Genomic DNA, 22,289 nt, shown 5'->3' on the forward strand with positions numbered 1-22,289 from the left:
CTCTTTAAGTCTTTAACCATACTTTACAATATTTTTCTGTCTCTCTCTCTCTCTCTCTCTCTCTCTCTCTCTCTCTCTCTCTCTCTCTCTCTCTCTCTCTCTCACACACACACACACACACACACACACACACACACACACACACACACACACACACACACACACACACTGACAGAGCTCTCTATTCAACATCACAGAATGGATAAAACAAAACAAAATATAGACATAAACCTCCTCACAAGTTACCTACATGAAAGGGGGCTATATTAAAAAAAAACAGATATGATATCACTTTTAGGTCTGACCAAAAAAGTATATAAAAAATATTATATTTAAACAATTTACTTATTTCTATAAGGTCTGATAAACCTGTAACACAGCTTCAGTGTTAAATGTTACTAACAGGAGTTTCAGCACCCTCATCCACCTGGCTCAGAGGTGGGTAAAGGCTTACGAAGAGCATCCTCTGAGACATAGGAATCCAGCCAAACACATATTTACATGTTGATGCACATGCTGCATCACAAAGCAGCTTTACACGCTCTGAAATAGCAACCCAGTCTCACGGCAGAATTGAATCTATTGATTCGTGTTCGTGGACACGAATTTCCTTTTTTGTCACTCAGCACTTTCGATCTCATGTATTTCCGTAGGAAGCATTTTTCGTGTCTGCACCACGTTTTTCTTTCTGCCACTCGGAAGCATTGTTTTTACTCATTTCTTATTCATTTTTAAACTTTAAACACTACATTACTCAACATTTAACCAGGAGATTTTATCCTTGTTTTTATTGCTTTATATTCTGTAGAGTACTAACCATTGTGCTATGGTTTCTTTTCTGAGAAAAGTCGTTTATCCATCTATTTGGTGTGTTAAATCGGACAGTAAACTAAATACTACAGTACCCATGAGCCTTATCTACTTTTACTGTGTTGAAGACATCAGCTAAAACTACCTGATGACTCTCTTTTAATAATATCCTCATCTTTCTTTCCACACATAAACACGAAAGTGTGCTTGATAATTTAACAATACCATCCGTTTTATTTGATTCTCCTGATTTCTGCAGGCCGTGAATTCTCCGTCATTGCGCTCAAACCACTTACCAGGTAATGTTACTTGAATGTAATGATCAAATTTGAACATTTAGAATTTGTGGCCTGCAGAAATCATCCAATCACAAATGCCCGCATTACCTATGAGCCTCAGCATCCATTGCTATGGGGACAGAGCCAGTCCGCTTTGCGATTGGGTGATTTCTGCAGGCTTTCAGAGTTTCGCGAATTCTAAATGTACAAATTTGATTGTTACATTCAAGTAACATTACCTGGGAAGTGGTTTGCGCACAATGAAGGAGAATTCACGGCCTGCAGAAAAAGCCTTCATAGCTACAATTTTTTTAGTGCTGCTAGATCAGTGTATCTCTTCAGTCTAAATGAAGATAATAAAAATAATCCAAAATTTTTATTTAATACTGTAGCAAAATTAACTAGGAAAGCACACACCATCTATTTATAGCTGTAATGATTTCATAAATTATTTGTAGCTGTAATGATTTCATAAGTTATTTCAATAGAAAAATTAATAACATCAGGCAGAAAATTTACCATTAATTTAATACCAAACAAATTGATAGATAATGCTGTAGATAATATTTCTGTTTTTGATCAGTATTTGAACTGTTTTAATCCCCTTCAAGAGACTGACATATTTTCAAAGTTTTTTTCCTGAAAATTATCAACCTTATTAATGGATCCCCTACCCACGTGTTTCTTTAAACAGATACTACCAGTAGCTATCCAACCCATTCTAAAGATAATAAATTCTTCCCTTAGCACTGGCTATGTAAAAGAAACCATAGCACAATGGTTAGTACCCTACAGAATATAAAGCAATAAAAACAAGGATAAAATCTCCTGGTTAAATCTTTTTTCCTTTGATTAAAAAACCTGACCTCGACCCAAGCCAGCTGTCCAATTATTGGCCAATATCAAACCCCCATTTATCTCCAAGATCCTAGAAAAGTTTGTAGCATCAGCAGTTATGCTCATACCTACATAGGAATAATATTCATGAAATGAGTCAGGATTTAGGCCTTAAAGACCTGTAACTGGCCTCTAATCAGGGTTGTGTCTCTTTAATGGTATAGCTTGATCTTAGTTTAGCTTTTGATACCATTGACCATGCTATTCTCCTTGATAGGCTAGAACATGTTGTTGGTGTTAAAGGGACAGCTCTGATTACAGAGTAACTCTGGATGGTCTTTCTATTACATCATGTGCAGCAGTAAAAGACCTTGGTGTTATTATTGATACCGGTCTCTCATTTGAAGCACATAAATAAAATCACAAGGGTAGCCTTCTTTCATCTCAGAAACATTGCTAAGATAAGAAATATGTTGCCATTACATGATTGTCAGGACTCAGCCCGGACATCTGGCCATGTGCCTTTGATTACGTTCCTTGTCACGTGTCTGCCCCGCCTTCGTCTGCTCCTCCCTGTCTCCAAACCTGTTCCTAATTGTCATTAGTTATGGTTAGTCATTGTTAAGTGTCATCATTTGTATTGTTTTAATTGTCGTATTTTACGGTGTTGCCTTTATTATTTATTAAACCCCTTTCATTTGAAGCTATCCTGCGTATGGGTCTGTCTCCTTCCTTCCTGGTTGTGACAATGATGCAGAAACACTAGTTCCTGCATTTGTTACCACTAGGTTTGATTATTGTAATGATTTACTGTCGGGATGTTCCAGTAGGAGAATAAACAAGCTCCAGTTAGTCCAGAAAGCAGCAGTTAGATTCTTATCTAGAACCAGAAGATATGAACAAATTAAGCCTATCTTATCCTCTTTGCACTGGCTCCCAGGCAAGTTTCAAATTGATTATAAAATACTATTACTAACCTATAAAGCACTTAATGGTCACGCATCAGTATGCACTCTGCCGGGGATTGATCATATGTAGATAGATAGATATATATAGTATTTTAACTTATTATTATTATTTTTCATTTATTTATTTTTATTATTAGTTTTTCTTTAACGGGGTGATGCAGACACCTGATTTTGTAAAGGAGAAATAAACATGACATCACTAATACCAATCTTACACAAAAACAACAAGGGCATTCTATAAAGTGCAATTCAAGCATTGTGTTGATCACAGCTTGATCAAGCAAAGTCTAAGACATGACATCTCTGCCAATTGACCACCTCTGTAAAGCTCTATGGGATGCCTTTGTGACTTGTGTATTTTAGCACATTAATGCTGACTGTGGACTGTCTCAAAAAATCTTCAAACCTGCACTGATGGTGTAACCATGACAACACAAATGGTTAAGAAATAGAGATAACAAAACATCTGAAATATTATTGGTAAATACCTAATGTTTCTTTAAGAAATTGCAAACATTTGCATCTTTCTTACAGAAAGTGGTCATTTCTATATATTTATTTTAAGGCATTTGCTAAAAGCTAGGTCTTATAATAATGAAAATAATAATAAACATATATGATAATTATTATTAATAATATTTTTTTAATGAAAATAAAAAATACTCAAGAGTTAGAAAATACCAAAGGATTATATCGTTAGTGTGAATGTTTTCCAACCCCAGATAAAATCCACCACAAAACTGCTATAGTTCTCGAATGGCTTCTTAAACTTTTCTTTTATTTCTGTTGTCAACTTCAGGTGGTACAATCAATCATACAATGAATATAACACTAACAAAATCCACACACAGTCTTCTGCAACATGCCAAAAACTCAGTACAAGTGTCTAAACATACTTGGCACCCTCTCGATACCTATTCTTTTGAGCTTTTATCAGACCTATGAGTGATTGAAAGTACACTTAGAAACCTAGCCAAGACCCATTCTATGGCCCATTGCATATTGGATTGGAGTAACTATATTTTAGAGCGGTGTATTGCTGTGCGTTGCCTGAATGATAAATTAACAGAGCTGCAGTAGCAGCAGTGTATTGATGCACTGACATTCACATTGTGTTGTCGTCATTTCAGACACCACATCAGCTTTTAACCACGCTGTTTTAAGATTCTTTGTATATCCAATATAATAAGCCTCATAAAATTGTTTATATAAGGTTTAGACAGATAAGTGAGGATGCAGGATAGCAAAATTTGTAAAATACAGATATCTAGATATCTGACTGTCTCTATTTTGCCTCCAAAATTTGTTATTTTGAATATCTAGGAATCAATGACTTTAGCAAGCAAGTCAGGCAAACATGGAACTTAATTACTAAAGGAAGGAAATGAGGACAAGGTATGTGAAAAACTAAGTGAATAAATGTATAGTATGAATAAAAATAAAATCTAGATGCCACCCAGATGAAGATTGGTTCCCATTTAAGACTAGCACCTCTAAAGTTTTGATCCTAATATTGTCTCAGGGAGTTTTCCATTGTTGTTTCTGTCTTGCTCATTAGGATTAAATATGTAAAGATAGAAATTTAAAATGTTTTCATTTCTGTTCTGAATTTTTATATTCCTGTAAAGCTGCTTACAACAAAGTTCATTGTTAAAAGTCATAAATTGAATTGAAACAAACAAACAAACAAACAAACAAACAAACAAACAAACAAATAAATAAAAATCCAATAAAAAAAATAATCAAAGGATTTCCCTACATGGACAGTCTGAAGAGATACAGTATCTTACAGAAGTGAGTACACCCATCTCATTTTTGTAGATATTTTAATATACCTTTTCATGTGACAACACTAAAGAAATGACACTTTGCTGCAATGTAAAGTATTGAGTGTACAGCTTGTATAACAGTGTAAATTTGCTGTCCCCTCAAAATAACTAAGCACACAGCCATTAATGTCTAAACCGCTGGCCACAAAAGTGAGTACACCCCTAAATGAAATATCGGAGCCAAAGTGTCAATATTCTGTGTGGCCACCATTATTTTCCAGCACGGCCTTAACCCTTCTGGGCACGGTCCTCTTCCACTCCTCCATTACGACATCATGGAGCTGGTGGACCTTGCATTCCTCCACCTTCTGTTTCAGGATGCCCCACAGATGCTCAATAGAGTTTAGGTCTGGAGACATGCTTGGCCAGTCCATCACCTTTACCCTCAGCTTATTTAACAAGACAGAGGTCGTCTTGGAGGTGTGTTTTGGGTCATTATCAAGGTGGAATACTGCCCTGAGGCCCAGTGTCTGAAGGGAGGGGATTGTGCTCTGCGTCAGTATGTCACATTACATGTTAGTATTCATGGTTCCCTAAATGTTCTGTAGCTCCCCAGTGCCGGCAGCACTCGTGCAGCCCCAGACCATGACACTCCCACCACCATGCTTGACTGTAGGCAGAACACTTGTCTTTGTACACCGCACCTGGTTGCCTCCACACAAGCTTAACACCATCTGAACCAGATAAGTTTATCTTGGTCTCATCAGCTGTACACTCACTACCTTACTTTGAGCAAAGTGTCATTTCTTCAGTATTGTCACATGAAAAGCTATAACAAAATATTTTAAAAAATGTGAGGGGTGTATTCACTTCTGTCAGATACTGTAGATAAGATTGCTGTGAATAATGCAGCTTCTTGAAGATGGCATAGGTATGCAATTTATACAAACAGTTTTGCAATGAAGTCTCCATCAGTAAACAGTTTATAAATGGAGTTCATGTTAAAAATAAAATGAATTTTCAGGTTACACAAATAAACTTTTTGTCCATGTAGTACATACAGTACTTATAGAAGAGAGTTATCTGCTCTCACCCAGAGGAGGATAGGTTCCCTTTTCGGTCAGTTTCTTCCCCATATTGTTTCAGGGAGTTTCTCTTGCCATCATGAATTTATATATTGCTGTAAAGCTGCTTTGTAACCAATTACATTTTCAAAAGCACTAAAAAATGAATCGAAATAAATAGTATTCATGGCCACTGTGTATTTATTAGCAATATCTTGGGTTTAGTCACATTTATCTAATTTAGTCTCTACACTAAACTGACTGAAGTGTCTCATTTCAGGTCTATGGAGTCGACACTGGTGGTATATGGACTGCATTTATTGCTTTCAAATTACAGTCTGAATGAACAGGTATTAAAATATATTTTTCAATAATAAAAGGACGATTTTATTTGCAGTTAATCAAACCACTGCTGTTTGGATAACACAGTTAGGTACATGCTCAAAAGATTATAAGCTCTTATGGTTAAACTGGGATGTATCTGCCTTGCACAGTGCATTGGTTGTATTATAGCATACTGTAACATACTGGTCAAAACCTTTATTTGAAATAACACAAAAGAATTTGTTCAGGCACTGGTTTGTTCTTCTGGTTCAGTGGAGAGTCATATTCTCAGTCTTACTGCCTCCCCTTCTAATCTTATCCAATGCCACAAGCGCTGATTCATTTGTTTCCAATCAGTTGTACTTTGTCGCTAAACAGTAGATCTACGTCACATCTACTAATCCATGTGCAGTCTAATAATAATAACTAGTGCACTGGACTATTATACTATTTTGTTTATTTATACACCCCAACAGCTTACACTCGATATAGGATACAATCTAATATTAAAGCTGAGTTCATGACCTCTAAAAAATTAGTACTAAAATATACCTTTCCATATTACTGATGGTGCCTTCAAGTGTATCTATTCTATAAGTAAAGATTTACTCTTTAATGTATTAAACTATGTATTAATGTATTTAACTATTTTACCTATTTTTTTATCGGTTTACTATAACAATCATATTTAACATTCAATTTTATTTGTATAGCTCTTTTAACAATAGACATTGTCACAAGGAAATTGTTGTACTCTTTAATAGCCAAGCCAGAGATGACAATAGGAGGAAGAAAACCTTGAGTGGAACCAGACTTAAAAGGGAACCCATCTTCTTCTGGGTGAGTCATTACTCTTTCAGAACTGTATAGAGAAATATTTCTGATTTGTATTAAATTTCTTACAGATGATTTACATTTCAGACTTTGTACTTCCCACATATTATGCATTTGTTGCTTCTTTTATCATTTATCAGTTTACTATCATCAGTGAGTGAACTTTCTCCCATTTCTCCCATTTCTTTTCCCATATTCCATTTGTGCTGGATGTTGATTCAGTTTAATTCAATTTATTTGTATAGCGCTTTTAACAATTTCCCATTGTCTCAAAGCAGCTTTACAGAAGTATGGAGACAGAAGCGAGAAAAAAGAAATATATAATAATAATAATAATAATAATAATAATAATAATAATAATAATAATAATAATAATAATAATAGAAGAAGTAGAAGAAGAAGACGATGCCAAAGATGACGAAGATGACGACGAAGACGACAATGAAGACGAAAAACACGAAAAAAGAAGACGAAGAAGAAGACGACGAAGAACACGAAGAAGAAGACAAAGAAGAAGAATAAATAAGTGAATATATACAATTAAAGTTTAAAATTAATTTACAGAAAGAGAAACTTAAAATTTATGATACTATATATCTATCCCTATCCCTAATGATCAAGCTGGAGGCGACTGCGGCAAGAATAAACTCCCTGAGATGATATGAGGAAGAAACCTTGAGAGGAACCAGGTTCAAAAGGGAACCCATCCTCATTTGTGTGACACTTGTCCCCTACTATAATGTGTAATCCATGTTATTACAGAAGTCAAGTCAAGTCAAGTCAAGAAAGGTAAATTGTTAAAAAAAAATAAAGGATGTAGGATGTACCACCATAGCAACAGAGAACGGTACAGTAGTAGTGTAGAAGTCTGGATAAAGGGACAAATAGTGACTTTTGGGGATTTGCAATCACAATGGCACTGAATCATTATTACCTGAAACACATATTGGATTTATATTTAACCCAAAAATAAAAGTATGTATTAGAAGACACAAAAATATTTTCTTGGACATCACTACTTGTGATCAGCACTTTCTAAAAGTTTGTCTTTAGGTTTTTAGCCAGACTCATGAATTATTAAAAGTAATAAAAACCTTTGTGTTTTTGGAAAGAAATAAACCTCATTTGATGTTACTTTTGTCTCAGTTGGTGTACAATCCACTGCGCAAGACAGAGGATGCAAATTGGAGGGAGGTGAGAAAAACCAGATTCAACTGATTCAGCAAACGTCGGTTGTTTAGTTAAATAAAGTGTAATGAATAATAGGAGTCGGTTGTGAGACTGCTGCAGCACATCATTATGCGGTAAACTGAGTGGATCTCAGAATGCAGCTACTCACGAGCAGCACCGACCGGAACATGTCCTTGGAACAAATCATGGATTTCGCCATCGCTGCAAAAAAAAGCAATGCAATTGATACAGGGATTAATATTCCAGACAGACATGAAGTGCACACTGTAGTGACCGCGGGATTAAAACGCTTGGAGCCGGAGCGGAATTAACGGAGCTGTGCTGCGGATTTGTTCAATCGCTTTTCTCCTGGAGCTTGTAGTTATCGCACTTCCAAGGAATACAGGTGAGAGGGAAATTGATGGTGAAGTCATTTTGGTGAGACAACAGCGACTGTTAGATAAAGTGCGCCAGGAGGGGTTAGTCCGATTAAAATAAAAAACTATTACTTTGGGAAAACTCAGTGTTTGACATGGGAGAAGTGAGGGTTCGGCTGCCTTTTGGTTGGACTCAGGCTTGCTGTGAAGAAAACGGCGCTTTAGAAGCTGAGCGGGAGAAACGATGGGCTGAACTGTTCCACCAGCTCGATGTGGATAAAGACGGCAGGATCAATATGAACGAACTTCGGAACGGTCTCGCGGCGTGGGGGGTCGTCCGTAGTGACGTGGACGAGGTGAGACACGCTCAGACTTTTAACATAACAAACTAAGAGAATTAAAGACAGCAATTATTTTGCAAATTGTCACATTTACTACTAGTTTCTGGTAGAACTGAGCTACATTATTGACTGGACTGGCTCAGAAAAAAGCAGTGTGTGTGTGTGTGTGTGTGTGTGAGTGTGTGTGTGTTGGTGTGTGTGTGTGTGAGTGTGTTGCAGCGACGTCAAGTTCTGTTTATAGTAATTAATTAATCCACTAAAATAGTAGCCTTCGTCATTTGAAAACTGGGTCGAGGGGTGGTTCCACAGATGATCTGTTTAAGATTGTGATGTGATTGTACTCCAGACCAAAGACTGAAGCTATTTTGGATTTTAGAGAGCACAAGGAACTTCTAAAGTTGCAACCTAAACACCCTTGTAGATTTCTGAATAATTCAGAGGTCTACTGTCTAATGTTTTAATGATGTGAATCTGTTCAGGTTTCAGGTTATGTACTGCTTTGCAGTTTCACCTAATACTATTACTATCACGCTGCCAACTTCCCTTGAATGTCTTCTCACACTTCCTAACAAGATTTTCTCACTTAATTTTCATATATTAAGCTCAAATACATCATTTGTAGAGAACAGTGATGATCGGATATAATCGGATGCAATTGATCTCATTTTACAATTAGCCAGTTAGGTGTAAATAATAATCAAACACAAGGAAAGAATGGTTGCCATTTTCCATCTAACTGAGGTAACACTGGGTGAAAGATAATATGGAAAAGAATATGTGACATATAACACAACATTTACAACTATTTAGATGGGAAAACATGCATCCAGACAAAACATTGATGTTTTGTTACAGTTTTGCACCACTGTTCAAGTTTTTGCACACATTTGCAATTCAGCATTTATGATTAGTTTTAAACAAGGATAGCCTTTAAGTGGATTTCACATGCTGTTCTTCCAAATCTGACCCAATTTAAATTTTAAAAAGTATGTAATCGGGTTGTCTCTTAGAATTAGAATCACAGTTATGACACATGTCCTGGATAATATGCAACTAGTACAAATAATAAGTTGTCACTTCATGACCATAACTCCATGTGGTTAGCTACGTCATGCTTGTCCATTTTCCCATGCCCGTTTTGTTGAGGAGGTGAGGAAGTGGATTTAATTATGCTGAGTATAGCGCTTTAATCCTGTTTCTTTCTAATAAGTCTAATCCCTTTATTGTTAAATCTGCACCATCAGCTGAGGATGTGTTAATGTACAGTAGCTAGTGATACTCTAGTATTCGATTGTATTTTTCCACAGATGAGTGTGTAATTAGAATAATGTGGCCTAGTGTTTGATTTGGTTTGTAGAAGTGTGGGATCTATAAATCTAAGTCCATAATTTATCAAAAATTGTTACATTTCCCCAATTTCCCAAAGTTCCCCAAGTTTCCTGTATTTCAGTTCAGGATGGTGAACTGTTTCATCTACCTACCCAAAATGAAATCGAATGATAGACATGATTAATGACCAAATTTTTGGGGACCTGACATTAGACAAGCACTTGCAGAGCATACCTACAGTACAGCTCAATGCTGATAACATCATGCAAAGTGTGCATAATACTGCTGGAAATACTCCTGGAAATACTGCTGGAAATCCATTACATTCCTCTGATGCTGCAGAGTAAAGTGCGAAGCAGGTATGTCTGCAGATCCCACAAGGCAGGAAAATGGTAAGCTCCTTTACAATATTACTGTTGCACGAACAATACTATTATGTATACAGCTTAGTATCAGGTGAGCTTAGTATGCCGGCTTTGGATACAGTTACTTATGGTTAAGAGTGAGTTTAAGCTGTGATCTGATAAAACAACATACTGAAGCCATAGTCTTGGGATCTGTGTCTATGTTATGGAGACTAGTGTCCTCATTTACTATGGCTGTTGAAACCTTCATGCTATGTGCACAGCTTGAATATAAGAAAGCTGACATGTTGACTAGCAGAAGTTTAATATACGTTCTACTATTTTAGGAACATCACAATTACAAAATACACAATTAGATTTATAATATAATTTCCATAATTATCTGAAATAGGTACTTAGGTAGGTACTTTCTCCTTTAAAAATGCATTAATAGAACAGTGTGCCTTTCTGGTATGAAGATCATGCGTAATCATTCAAAAAGAACATGCGTATTGGCTGCAATGGCAGTTTTCAAAATCATTAGGCTTGATATTAATTCCTTGTTTAGAAAGACTGGTCTAATACCATGGTATAGTTGTTGATAGCACACAAGGTAAAAAAATTTAACTCTAAAATATGCAATGGGAATATTAATCATAGAGGCAGCAATTCCAGCTATGTGATTCCTACAAACAGCAAGCTGCAAATCATTTGGGTTTATAAACAAAGATGAGAAGCTGTGTTTATCAACCCAAATGATTTGCAGCATGCTGCTTGGTTGGTTCAAATGGCATGACATGCTTGAATGGTTCAAATGGCATCGGTGAAAACATTTTGCACCATCTGCTGCTGATACCTGGTGAGGTATCAGCCAGTACTCTAGCTCGATGATTATCTCCTTCTGTCTAAAACACAAACTAAATATGTGATGCAACAGATTGCATTTAAACACCCTTTTTCATGTGTGACAGTACTCAGCTCAAGGATACAGTGGGCAAAAAAAACAACAACATTCTGATAGCTTTTAGCAGCTCAGTTCACCTCAGTTTAGCTCTTTAACAATTTAATACAAATAATAATAATAATAATAATAATAATAATAATAATAATAATAATTGATGCTCTAGACCTGGTTCTAAATCAGTTGCTGTCCATGACATAGCATTTTTACCTCCAATGGATCCAGCTAGAATTTCCCCAGCACACAACAGCATAGAAATGTGCACTGTCTGCAGCTGACTGGTAGAACACCTACAGGAGTGAAGCGCACACATAAGAGGGCCACAACCTCAAAAAGTAGAGATGACTTTTGACTTTTGACCCAGATCACAACATCCACATCCTTTCCATCGATGCTGACAGATGATAGGTGGGACATGGATCTCTTGAAGCCCACCACCAACTCTTACTGATGTTTACCAACCAAGTCTTACTGATGTTTAGTTCCAGGAAATTTCTATCTCTCAGCAAAGTTCACACCACACAAAGTCTACACCAAGTACCTGTACTCATTTTCCTGCCCAGCTCTGATACACTCCACTATAGCCATGTCATCGGACAATTTCTGAACATAACAGGACATAAAAATCTGAGGTGTACAGGTTAAAAGGAAGAGAGTCCATACAGTCGCTATATACAGTAGCTATATCTGACACACAGCCATGGAATCTTACAAACTGTGGTCTTTCAGTTGGGGGAAGGATATGTGGGTCTTTGTCAAAGGTGTGGGAAGTAATGTCAGTTGAAGAGTAAATATGTGAGTTGTGGGAGTAGGTGGTAAGAGAACTGCTGATTGAATGAGTTGCTGTTGTCCAGAGATGAGAGGTACTGGAGGCAAGTTAGATGGAGCGTTTTCTGTTCTCAACTGATCCAATGGTTATTACTGGGGAAGCAGTTCACAGTTTTAGAGAGTATGACAGTCTACACAGAAGTTCATATAGTCTGTCACCAGACCTCACCATGTGGAAAATAGAGCACATCCTAATCTGTAAAATCAAAGCATCCCTTCAGTGATTCAACTGCACAATATATGTGCTGATGGAGTCTATCTTCATTTATGGAAGGTGGGACATGAACAATGCACAGAATAGAGAACTCCCTCTGCAAATAATATGGAGACGTTTAACATTTAACATCTAAAATATTACTTTTGTTAAAAATTGATTTTATTGCAATAACGTGTATCCGAGTGCTGATTAGTGCTGTCTAGTGACCTCTTCACCGAAAGGCATTAGCAAATGTACAGAAGATTGGGATGGCCACCAGATTCACTAGATGACATCTACAACAAGATACACATAACCAAAGGCCTAGTGTTTTCTCTAATTTAAAGTACCCTATTTTTGATAGTTTTAGACTTTTTGGTACCAAAAACTGGTTCATTCATGATTATGTTGTGACCCACCAAGATTTAATTTATGTCACAAACTCCTGAAACCCAGACCTGGAAACCCATCTGTTGCCAAGATTACTGGTTTGGAAAGATGTGGACTAATTGCCACCTTGGTTTTTGTCCCTTATACATGATTGTGAATAATTGTGATTGTAAGGTACCATAGGATAAGTGTGTATGTGCCTGTGAATACATTTCACTTTCAATCCCCCTGCCCCTTCCCAAAGCATGGATTTGAAAGTCCAAACACTGCATAAATCCAGTGTTGGAAGGCCTGAGGTATATCCCCTTGAGTACTACCTGGCACTTTGTATGTTGGCTCCAGACTCCAGCTTTCACAGACCCACACACTGGCCTTGCATAATGAAAGCATTTACAAAAATTTTTTTGCTCAGGCCCCCCACAACTCAACTCAGAATGGTATCTAAATAATTTTTGAGGTGCATCAGGACATGCTGCAAACGCTTGAAACAACTCGAGTACATGACCTTCACTAGTTCCATTGTAAACCACTGGGGGTAGTCATCAAGAAGGAAGAAGACCAGTAGGTTACATATATAACTGTGGTTATGCAACTAAGCAGAGGACTGCCAAGCCATGTGGGTCACTTGGAAACCACAGTGGAAACACACACAGGTGGGAATATAACATAAAAGGTATATAAACATATTATTTATATTTATTCCTTCACCACCAGGAGCCTGTCCTATGAAAACCGACAAACTACAGAACATCATTTGAAGACTCTTTTCCCTCTGATAGGAATGGTGTTGTTGTGTGCCAGCATTGTGTGGCCATGCACTTAGGCTGTGACTGTGCTAATCATGTCCTGCAATGCAAGAGGAGAGATTAACACTAGTCCACATTGTGTTTGGGTTACTGCTGCAAGGCCTCAAAACATAGCTACTTATTATAGTCCAAACTGTGCCAATTTTACATACTTTTCCACCATCATACATACAATTGTGAAACAACCTACTGATACTAAATGTTATGACAAATGATAAAATGAAATGTATTATGGATTTCATTTGCATTAAATTGTTTCTTGAAATAATGGATAAATGCTAAGTTATGTCATCAGTCTTTTCCATTCTGGTGCCAGGTGAATGTCTGTTGATGGATTTCTGTTGATGTGCAAATATATCATTTTCAATTAAATCTCATACATATGACCGATGCCTCTCATTCTTGCAGATAGTGCGTGTCAGTGATACCAATCATGATGGACAGCTTGACTTTGAGGAATTCACAGAGTACTTGCGCACCCACGAGAAAGAGCTCAGACTCATGTTCCACAGTTTGGACAACAACAATGATGGTGATGTTCTGTTAATATGCATCCAGGAGCAGTTACTCGTTGATACATTGTGCTATTCTTTATATAATAGTTGATGTCTAACAAAGAAGATGATGATGATGATGATGATGTGCTTTATTATTATTTAGGTCAAATAGATGTAGGGGAAATCCAGCAGTCTTTGCGAAGTCTGGGTGTTAAAGTATCGATTGAGCAGGCCTCCAGGATACTGCAAAGGTTTGTGACTCGGGAAAGGCCCACAAATTCAGTCTTTTTATTAATTATATAATCTTTAGTTTGATTTCTTTATATTTTGTTTGTTTTCAGCATGGACAGAGATGGCACAATGACCATCAACTGGAATGAATGGCGAGATCATTTCCTGTTCAATCCATTCCACAACATGGAGGAAATTGCTCACTTTTGGAAGCACTCTTTGGTTAGTTTCTCAAAAGTGCAAGCTCATTTGTTGTGTTCACCCTTTTCACAAAAAATAAAATAAAAAATACTTTGATACCTGTTGCTGTAGATGCTTGATATAGGAGAACACCTGACAGTGCCAGATGAATTTTCTGAACGTGAGCACAGAGCAGGGTTGGTCTGGAGGCAACTAGTTGCTGGCGCAATTGCAGGAGCTGTGTCCAGAACTGGAACTGCTCCGCTAGACAGACTTAAAGTTTTTTTACAGGTAAAGGTAGAACATTTGTCAAAGTTATTTCTTCCTATTGATTTGTTAAGTTTACCAATAATAAAATGTGATGAACATGTATTGCCCCACTATACATCTAATCTAACTCTATCTAACACTATACATCTAATCTAGTTATGTTTATGTGAATTATGCTAGCTGGATAGCTTGTCAATAATAGTAATTTTTCAGACAATGAACAATAAACTATTCCATTATACAGGCACAATATTTTTGTAAAGATTATTTTGTCAAAATCCTTTCAGCACCTTCTCCTTTATTTTGAAAAGGATTTTTGTTTAATAGTGTTTTCTTGTTGTGCAGGTTCATGGATCTTCAGGTTTGAGTCTGTGGTGTGGACTGCAGCGAATGGTACAGGAGGGGGGTGTCATGTCCTTATGGAGGGGCAATGGCATAAATGTTGTCAAAATTGCTCCCGAGTCTGCAATCAAGTTTATGGCATATGAACAAGTAAGACACGTCACTTGAGTGTGTGCTTTATTTTTTTGTGTGGGCATATACAACTTTGCCTCTTGCTCTTTTGCAAGCTTCTATGGTTAACTATGTTAGATTTTGTGATGGTCAACTACTCTGTAACTAGGGCACTGGAGGTTTGGTACAGACCCGTTGCTGCTTAGCATGTAATCTACAGTGTGCTAAACTGTCATTTATAGTTGCATGTTGACTGACTATACTGACTGTAGAATTGCAGTTGCTACCAAGACAGACAGGCAATAGAAAAGTGTGCACACAGGAAAATAGTGATAAATCTATATGTTAAATACTTTGTTTTGCTTTAGGAGCCGGAGTAAATGTACAGTTGAGTTCATTGTATTTAAATCATTCATTTTCATTCTCTATGCTCAGGCCAACATCTGATTTCCTGCGATTCAGAAATGTCAAAAATGATGCTTTTTTCTGACAGTGCTACAGGATTATTGATTATTGTGTAACCAATATGAAAATATCATGTTTAGTAACTGAAGCGGGTCAATATATAGCCATCATTTTTGCAAGTGGTCAGTGGCATTATTGGTAATACAGTGTCCATTTGCTGTCATTCTAGTACAGTGATCCTTTTTTTAGCTCCTTCTCTATGTCATTACTTATAACACTTGCATTGCAGAAAAAAAATTGTTGATGTTCTGCAGTTTTCCATGTTTTTACATACATTGACAAAATTATAAATTTATAAGCATCCTGTTATCTGTCATGTAAAATCCTGTAGATAAAGTGGCTAATTCGAGGCTCCAAAGAAGGGGGAACACTGAGGGTTCAGGAGAGGTTTGTTGCTGGATCCTTGGCTGGAGCCACTGCTCAAACTATCATCTACCCAATGGAGGTAAGAACGAGAAAAGTTTAAATTTGTATGATTAAAAAAATAATAATAAATAAATAAACCAAAACTACATTTACCCTTTTGCCTGTCTGTACTTCCATCCATCCAACTATCTGCCTAATCTATCTACATGTCAGGAGAATATGCATTAAAGATGTTCACCTATGACATTACAAGTGGAAAAATGGTAGACACTAACTGAGCATTGATTTCAGGGTGCATTGATTTCCACCATTTTTCCACTTGTAATGATCTTTACATGATCTCGGAATGTTCAAATACCTGATAACAGAGCAATCTAATACTCCTTTACTTAAGAAAAAACTATTCACAAAAGGCTTGACTGAACAAATGTTTTTTCAGCCAAGATTTAAGATTTGAGATTTTAAAACTTAGCTTTGTAAGAGAAAGCTCTGGGGCCTGCACAGCCTTCACCAAGTACCAACAGATTCACCTTTTAATCAAAGTAGGTAAGGCAGATTATTAAATAAACAAACATTTGCTCAGGAACTGCAGTGCAGGACTGCTCAATGCATTATAGGCCAGTCGTTATTTATTAAATTTTTTTAAATTTATTTTAATTTTATATTTTTGTCATCTTCAATTATGGTGGAGAGAGACACACACAGTGATCTAGCAGCACTAAGACATTTCCTTAGTTCAATTGGCTCTGCTTCCAAGATGCACGACATACTACTAATTTAGATTTGACAGTCTGACACATTTACACTCTACTTTTCTAGTGTCTGTAGTCTGTTGCACATGTAAGGTGAATATGTAATTATTGCAGCAGGGTTTTAGTTTTTTCTCTAATTACTTTTATATAAAGTGTAGCTACATTGTCTATAGCGAAGTGAAACATTGACTCTGAGTAATCTGTGTGATTGTAATTGCCACCATCGCCTCTGGTTTTCTCATTAGGGATAGATGTTATAGATATATAGCAACTTGATTTTAAACTTTTAAATTTTATTCTGTTTCTAGAATTATGTAAAGCTGCTTTGAGACAATGTGAATTGTTAAAGGTTTTATACAAATAAAATGAATTGAATTGAATTGAATTGAATTGAAATTAATTATATGAAGCCCCGGTTATGTTCTGAAGAACCCATACTGAATCCAGAATAGAGGCAACTGCTGTTTTCAGGCTGTTCTGGATTATAAAAATGAATTTTTGATTGCTTAGTCTAAAGAAACAACAAGGTTTGTTATAAAATCCTGAAATTCACAGACAAATTCAGAATCTGGCTCTGGGGTTCTGTAAATAACAATTATTGTAGTTGACCCAGAAGACTTTTTTGTGGGTTTTGTTATGTTAGTTTAATGAACCATTTACACACATTGAATTTATGTTTAGGTCTAGCTCTTTTGTATCACACCTACATTATCTTCATAAATAACTGTGACAGGGAGGCTAGTGTATATGTGAATTATGTATCCAGGGAGACTAGCTTCATTTAATGCTACATACTCATTTGGTTTAATCCATGATTCTGATAAACACAAAACGTTCAACGTCTTATATGTTAATGCCATGTTAATCATTAAATCTCTTACATCAAAAGCACTTAGAGTTAACTTATTGTCTTATTGTTAATATGTGTTTTGGATGTAGGAGATTTAATGATTAACGGCTCTGGTTTGTCACAAATTTACTAGGCCTGTTGGGAGACTATAGGCTATGTGCTGTGCTGCAAGAAATGAGAGCAGCACCTTCCTGATTGGCTGGAGCATCAACTTAGGGGCAGACAGACAGACAGACAGACAGACAGACAGACAGACAGAGATTGATTGATTGATTGATTGAATGATTGATTGATTGATTGTAATCAGGTAATGGACAATGTAAATTATGTGCAAAGTGCAGACAGGTTCACCAAACACTCTATGCCCATGAGCATTCCAGATCTACTCCTAGCTGATTGTTTTAAAGTTCATGTGTTTTCATTGTACCAGGGTGTACATTTTTTGCAATTTAATTGAAATGAGATAATGGTCAGAGATAGCTTCTGATCGAAACACTGTGACTATATTTTCTATATTCAATCCGAGGGTTAGAACGAGCTCAAGAGTGTGACCTCCATTATGAGTGGGTCCTATTATGTTCTGGTTAACCCCTACTGAATCTAAGATGGAAACAACTGCTGTTCTCAGAGGATCTTCCTCCCCTGCCTGCTAGCGTATGTATAACTATAACCGAGTGCACAAGCTTTGTTTAATGTGACAAACCCATCTGGTTTGACCCATGTTTCTGTTAAACACAGAACACTAAATGTCTGATCAGTACTCATTGCATTATCCATAAGAGCTTTAGATGCAAGAGATCTTATATTTAACAGTCCTAGCTTCACATGGCATGTGATCAAAGGTGCAGGCTGTGCATTCAATATGATCTAATTTTATACTAATAAAGTTACTAAAACAAATTTTCTAAGTGTTTATAATTTTTTGTTTATCTCGGGAAACAGACACAGTCTCTATATTGTGAACCCTGGGTAATGACTTAGACGGTTGGATTAGCCTGCATGTCTGCTCCCCGGCCCTGGCTCCAGATTGCGCTATACAAATAAATTAAATTGGATTGAATTGAATCATATGCTGGCATTAAACGATTTAGACTTTTAAACCTTGCAAGGACTTGAGACACATCATATCTGATTGGCAGCTGTGTAATAAAATTAGACATGGATGTGGATACCATCATCATAAAGTTCATTTGCTGTATAATTATCATCTAGTTTTCTTTCATTTCATTATTTGTACAATCCTCTCTTAGGTGTTGAAGACACGTCTTACTCTACGAAAGACAGGGCAATACTCTGGGATGGTAGACTGTGCAAAACAGATTCTGCATAAGGAAGGAGTGCGAGCCTTCTACAGGGGATACATACCCAACACAATTGGCATCATTCCTTATGCTGGCATTGATCTGGCTGTTTATGAGGTATGTTCAAGTAAGTGCATGCTACCTGTAACAACTCATTCTGCCATTTGTAATAAAATAAAACAATGGGGGTGAAGATCTTGATGAATAAGAATAGGTTTATTCCAGCATAGCAGTTACAAAATACATGAAGTACTTACACATTTGTACTCAAGTCCATTTTGTCTTCTTAATATTTCCTGGTCTGCTCCAATTATCTCTCTTTTTCCCATTCTGCCATTTCCCATTTCTCCACAGACTCTGAAAAATGCCTGGCTGCAGAGGTATTGTATGGGTTCAGCTGATCCCGGTGTATTGGTTTTGCTTGGCTGTGGAACTGTTTCAAGCACCTGTGGACAGCTAGCCAGTTACCCATTAGCCCTTATCCGTACTCGCATGCAGGCGCAGGGTGAGTGAGGTCCCCAATCATTGAAGATCATTGCCTGCATATCTCTTTACATTTCTATAATGGTATCCTGTGCTTTTGTCTTTGCAGCTTCCACAGAGGGTGCTCCAAAACTATCCATGGTGGGCCAGTTCAAGCACATACTGACTCAAGATGGTGTCCCAGGTCTGTACCGTGGCATTGCCCCCAACTTCCTGAAAGTCATTCCTGCTGTTAGTATTTCCTATGTGGTTTATGAGCACATGAAGAAAGTCCTAGGAGTCAATTCATAGAAACTCCTTCAGCAGAACGACAAACAACAAATTAAAATGAGAAACTGTGGGCATGCCTTAGAAGACTGATGAGGAATAAACCAAGACGACTTACACAACCATAAGAAGAAGGAGACAGAGGCAAAGGCGTGCAACAAAATGCTCAGAACCTAATCTACATTACATCCAATCATCTGAAGTATACTTGTTAATAATATATGGGAAGAATAGCACTTCATTTTACAGGTTTTAAGATGTGTTACAAACACATTCCTTATCCTGTTTTAATGTAATTACTAATTGCTATAGCTGCATATTAAAATGCTTGTTTAACAAGCGCAGAGAACTATTTTTACAGAATTAAACAATGCTTTATTAATAGACATTTTTGAAAGTAAGCTATGAATAATAGGTAACACTTGAATGTTGAAATACAGTGTTTAAACTGATATCGCCTTTATCAGCAAACTAATGCATGTTGAAAGTGGGAATTTTGATTGAAGATTTTATTTTTGCAGAACTTTGCTCTATATATTTATGTCAATGTGTTTTTGGTGAATAGTAAAAAAAATGTGCACTGCAAAACATGTTTTAAACTTATGTGTAAAAATTTGTATTGCTTATTTCAAGCATTAAATGTTCTTATTTGTCTATTAATAAATGCTTAAAATTAGTCACATTTCCAGGTATATTTGTAGATGTATTTGGGGGGAAAAAATGGAAGTTTTCATATCTAACTGTACCAAGGCATGAGGCAGAGTAGGATCCATAAGCGGAGCTTTAATGGAGCACAAAGACCACAGCAAACAAATCATAACCAGGCAGAAACAGTATTGGTGAACCAGGCAGAATAATCCATAAACCGTGATAAACTGTCTGCGATGCAAACACTCCCAAATGCAAAACACTTAATCCAAAGGCAGAAATGGTAAAACAATCAATGGTCAAGACACTTAGCAATAGGAGCGAAAAGCAAAGGCTTTGTATATTAGCAGAACCAGACAATACTTTACAACATGGCATTACACTCATGCGGATGTGTTCCGTGTTACAAGTGCTAAAGCTTTAACTCTGACGTCACGTTGGAGGGGTAGTGAGTGATGGAGTAACAGAACGCGCCCCCCCCCCCAAACCGGAGCACCTCCTGGTGCTTTACATGTACTTCTCCTAGGGTGGTCCCTGGGTCTTGGAGCAGGCTGTTTAGGTTTTTTCTTATGAAACACAGAAATGATTAAAGGGTCAAGGATGTCATTAAAACTGACCCAGGACCTTTCCTCTTGGCGGTTCCCCTACCAGTCAACCAGGTACCGTAGCCTACCCCCTTTCTCCTAGAGTCCATATGAAACATACTATATTGAGATTGTTATGGATGGAGCTGCCCAGAGACTGTCATCCCTTCTTTGAACCAATGTTGTGTCAGTCAGCTGTATGGTCTGGTCTTTATCAGCAATCAGGTCTGTGCTGATCTCAGAGATTGCGATGACCCATTAGTTCCTCAGGAGCTCTCGGTTGCACTTTTATAAACTGTTGTAGAAAGGACATTATTTCCATTTACATTATTTGCTGTCCAGTGTCACCCAAATGAGGATGGGTTCCCTTCTGTGCCTGCTTCCCTTTCAAGGTTTCTTCCTCATATCATCTCAGGGAGTTTTTCCTCTCTCTCTCTCTCTCTCTCTCTCTCTCTCTCTCTCTCTCTCTCTCTCTCTCTCTCTCTCTCTCTCTCTCTCCATTTTCCATACTTCTTTAACGCTGCTTTGAGACAATGGGAATTGTTAAAAGTGCTAAACAAATAAATTAAATTTGAATGTATATATAGGTGGCAGCTCCATTGATGTGTTACTAACAGAGGCACTTGGTTGGGCTGGTTTCAGGAGAGATGCGTGGAAGGAGGGGGAGATTCTATAGGAGTATTGCATTCACAGTCAATAGGTTACTTTGCTGGAGGATCTTGAAAAGATCTGTATATGCCTGTAGTTTTTTTACAAGCCACTTTCAGTCGCAAGTTCTGCATAGAGAGACAGACCCATTGGCTGGGCTGACACTGCGCGTGGGGGTGTCGGTGACAATTAGCCTGAATGCATTGTCGGCGTCCATTCTCCAGACTCTCTTGCTTCTCTAATTCCAGACATTGAATGCTCACCTGCCCAGGAAAAAAGAGGAGGTTGGAATCTGAGGATGCATTGGAATAGGGTTAGGCCTGTCATCATTCTGATGATGGAGTTCTGGGCATAGTCCTCCCAGGGAAGTAACTTGCACCACCTCTGATATTGACTGCAAAATATCCATAGGAGGTGGCCAAGCTCCAAATAAAGATGTTTGAAGGGATGATCGTGAAAGGGAGACTCATGTTGATGCTAGTTTCTCACAGAGAGCCTTCCAACAATCGGTTATAATGTCCTCCGGGGTGGCGAGAGAGGGCTACCAAAAGGTGTATCTCACCAAGGAGGTGTGTACCCAATGCACCACTCTGGAGCAGAGGCCAGAGGGGACATATTGTTTGCCAGATGTGCACTTTGGGGAGACTGGCTCCACAATTAGTTCCAGC

At 37.4% G+C, this 22,289-nt stretch overlaps 1 protein-coding gene across 1 annotated transcript; it reads left to right on the forward strand.

Annotated features, from left to right (window-relative positions):
* The first annotated feature begins 8,069 nt into the window (after nucleotides 1-8,069).
* Nucleotides 8,070-20,417, forward strand: slc25a23b (solute carrier family 25 member 23b). Its single transcript, XM_027171693.2, has 10 exons — nucleotides 8,070-8,787; nucleotides 14,035-14,158; nucleotides 14,287-14,374; nucleotides 14,465-14,576; nucleotides 14,667-14,825; nucleotides 15,150-15,296; nucleotides 16,054-16,167; nucleotides 18,941-19,108; nucleotides 19,346-19,496; nucleotides 19,584-20,417. The coding sequence occupies exons 1-10, from the start codon at nucleotides 8,587-8,589 to the stop codon at nucleotides 19,763-19,765; spliced, it is 1,446 nt and encodes a 481-aa protein (XP_027027494.1). The 5' UTR covers nucleotides 8,070-8,586; the 3' UTR covers nucleotides 19,766-20,417.
* The last annotated feature ends 1,872 nt before the right edge of the window (nucleotides 20,418-22,289 follow it).

This window comes from Tachysurus fulvidraco, chromosome 15 (assembly GCF_022655615.1).
Source record: "Tachysurus fulvidraco isolate hzauxx_2018 chromosome 15, HZAU_PFXX_2.0, whole genome shotgun sequence".
Lineage (NCBI taxonomy): Eukaryota > Metazoa > Chordata > Actinopteri > Siluriformes > Bagridae > Tachysurus > Tachysurus fulvidraco.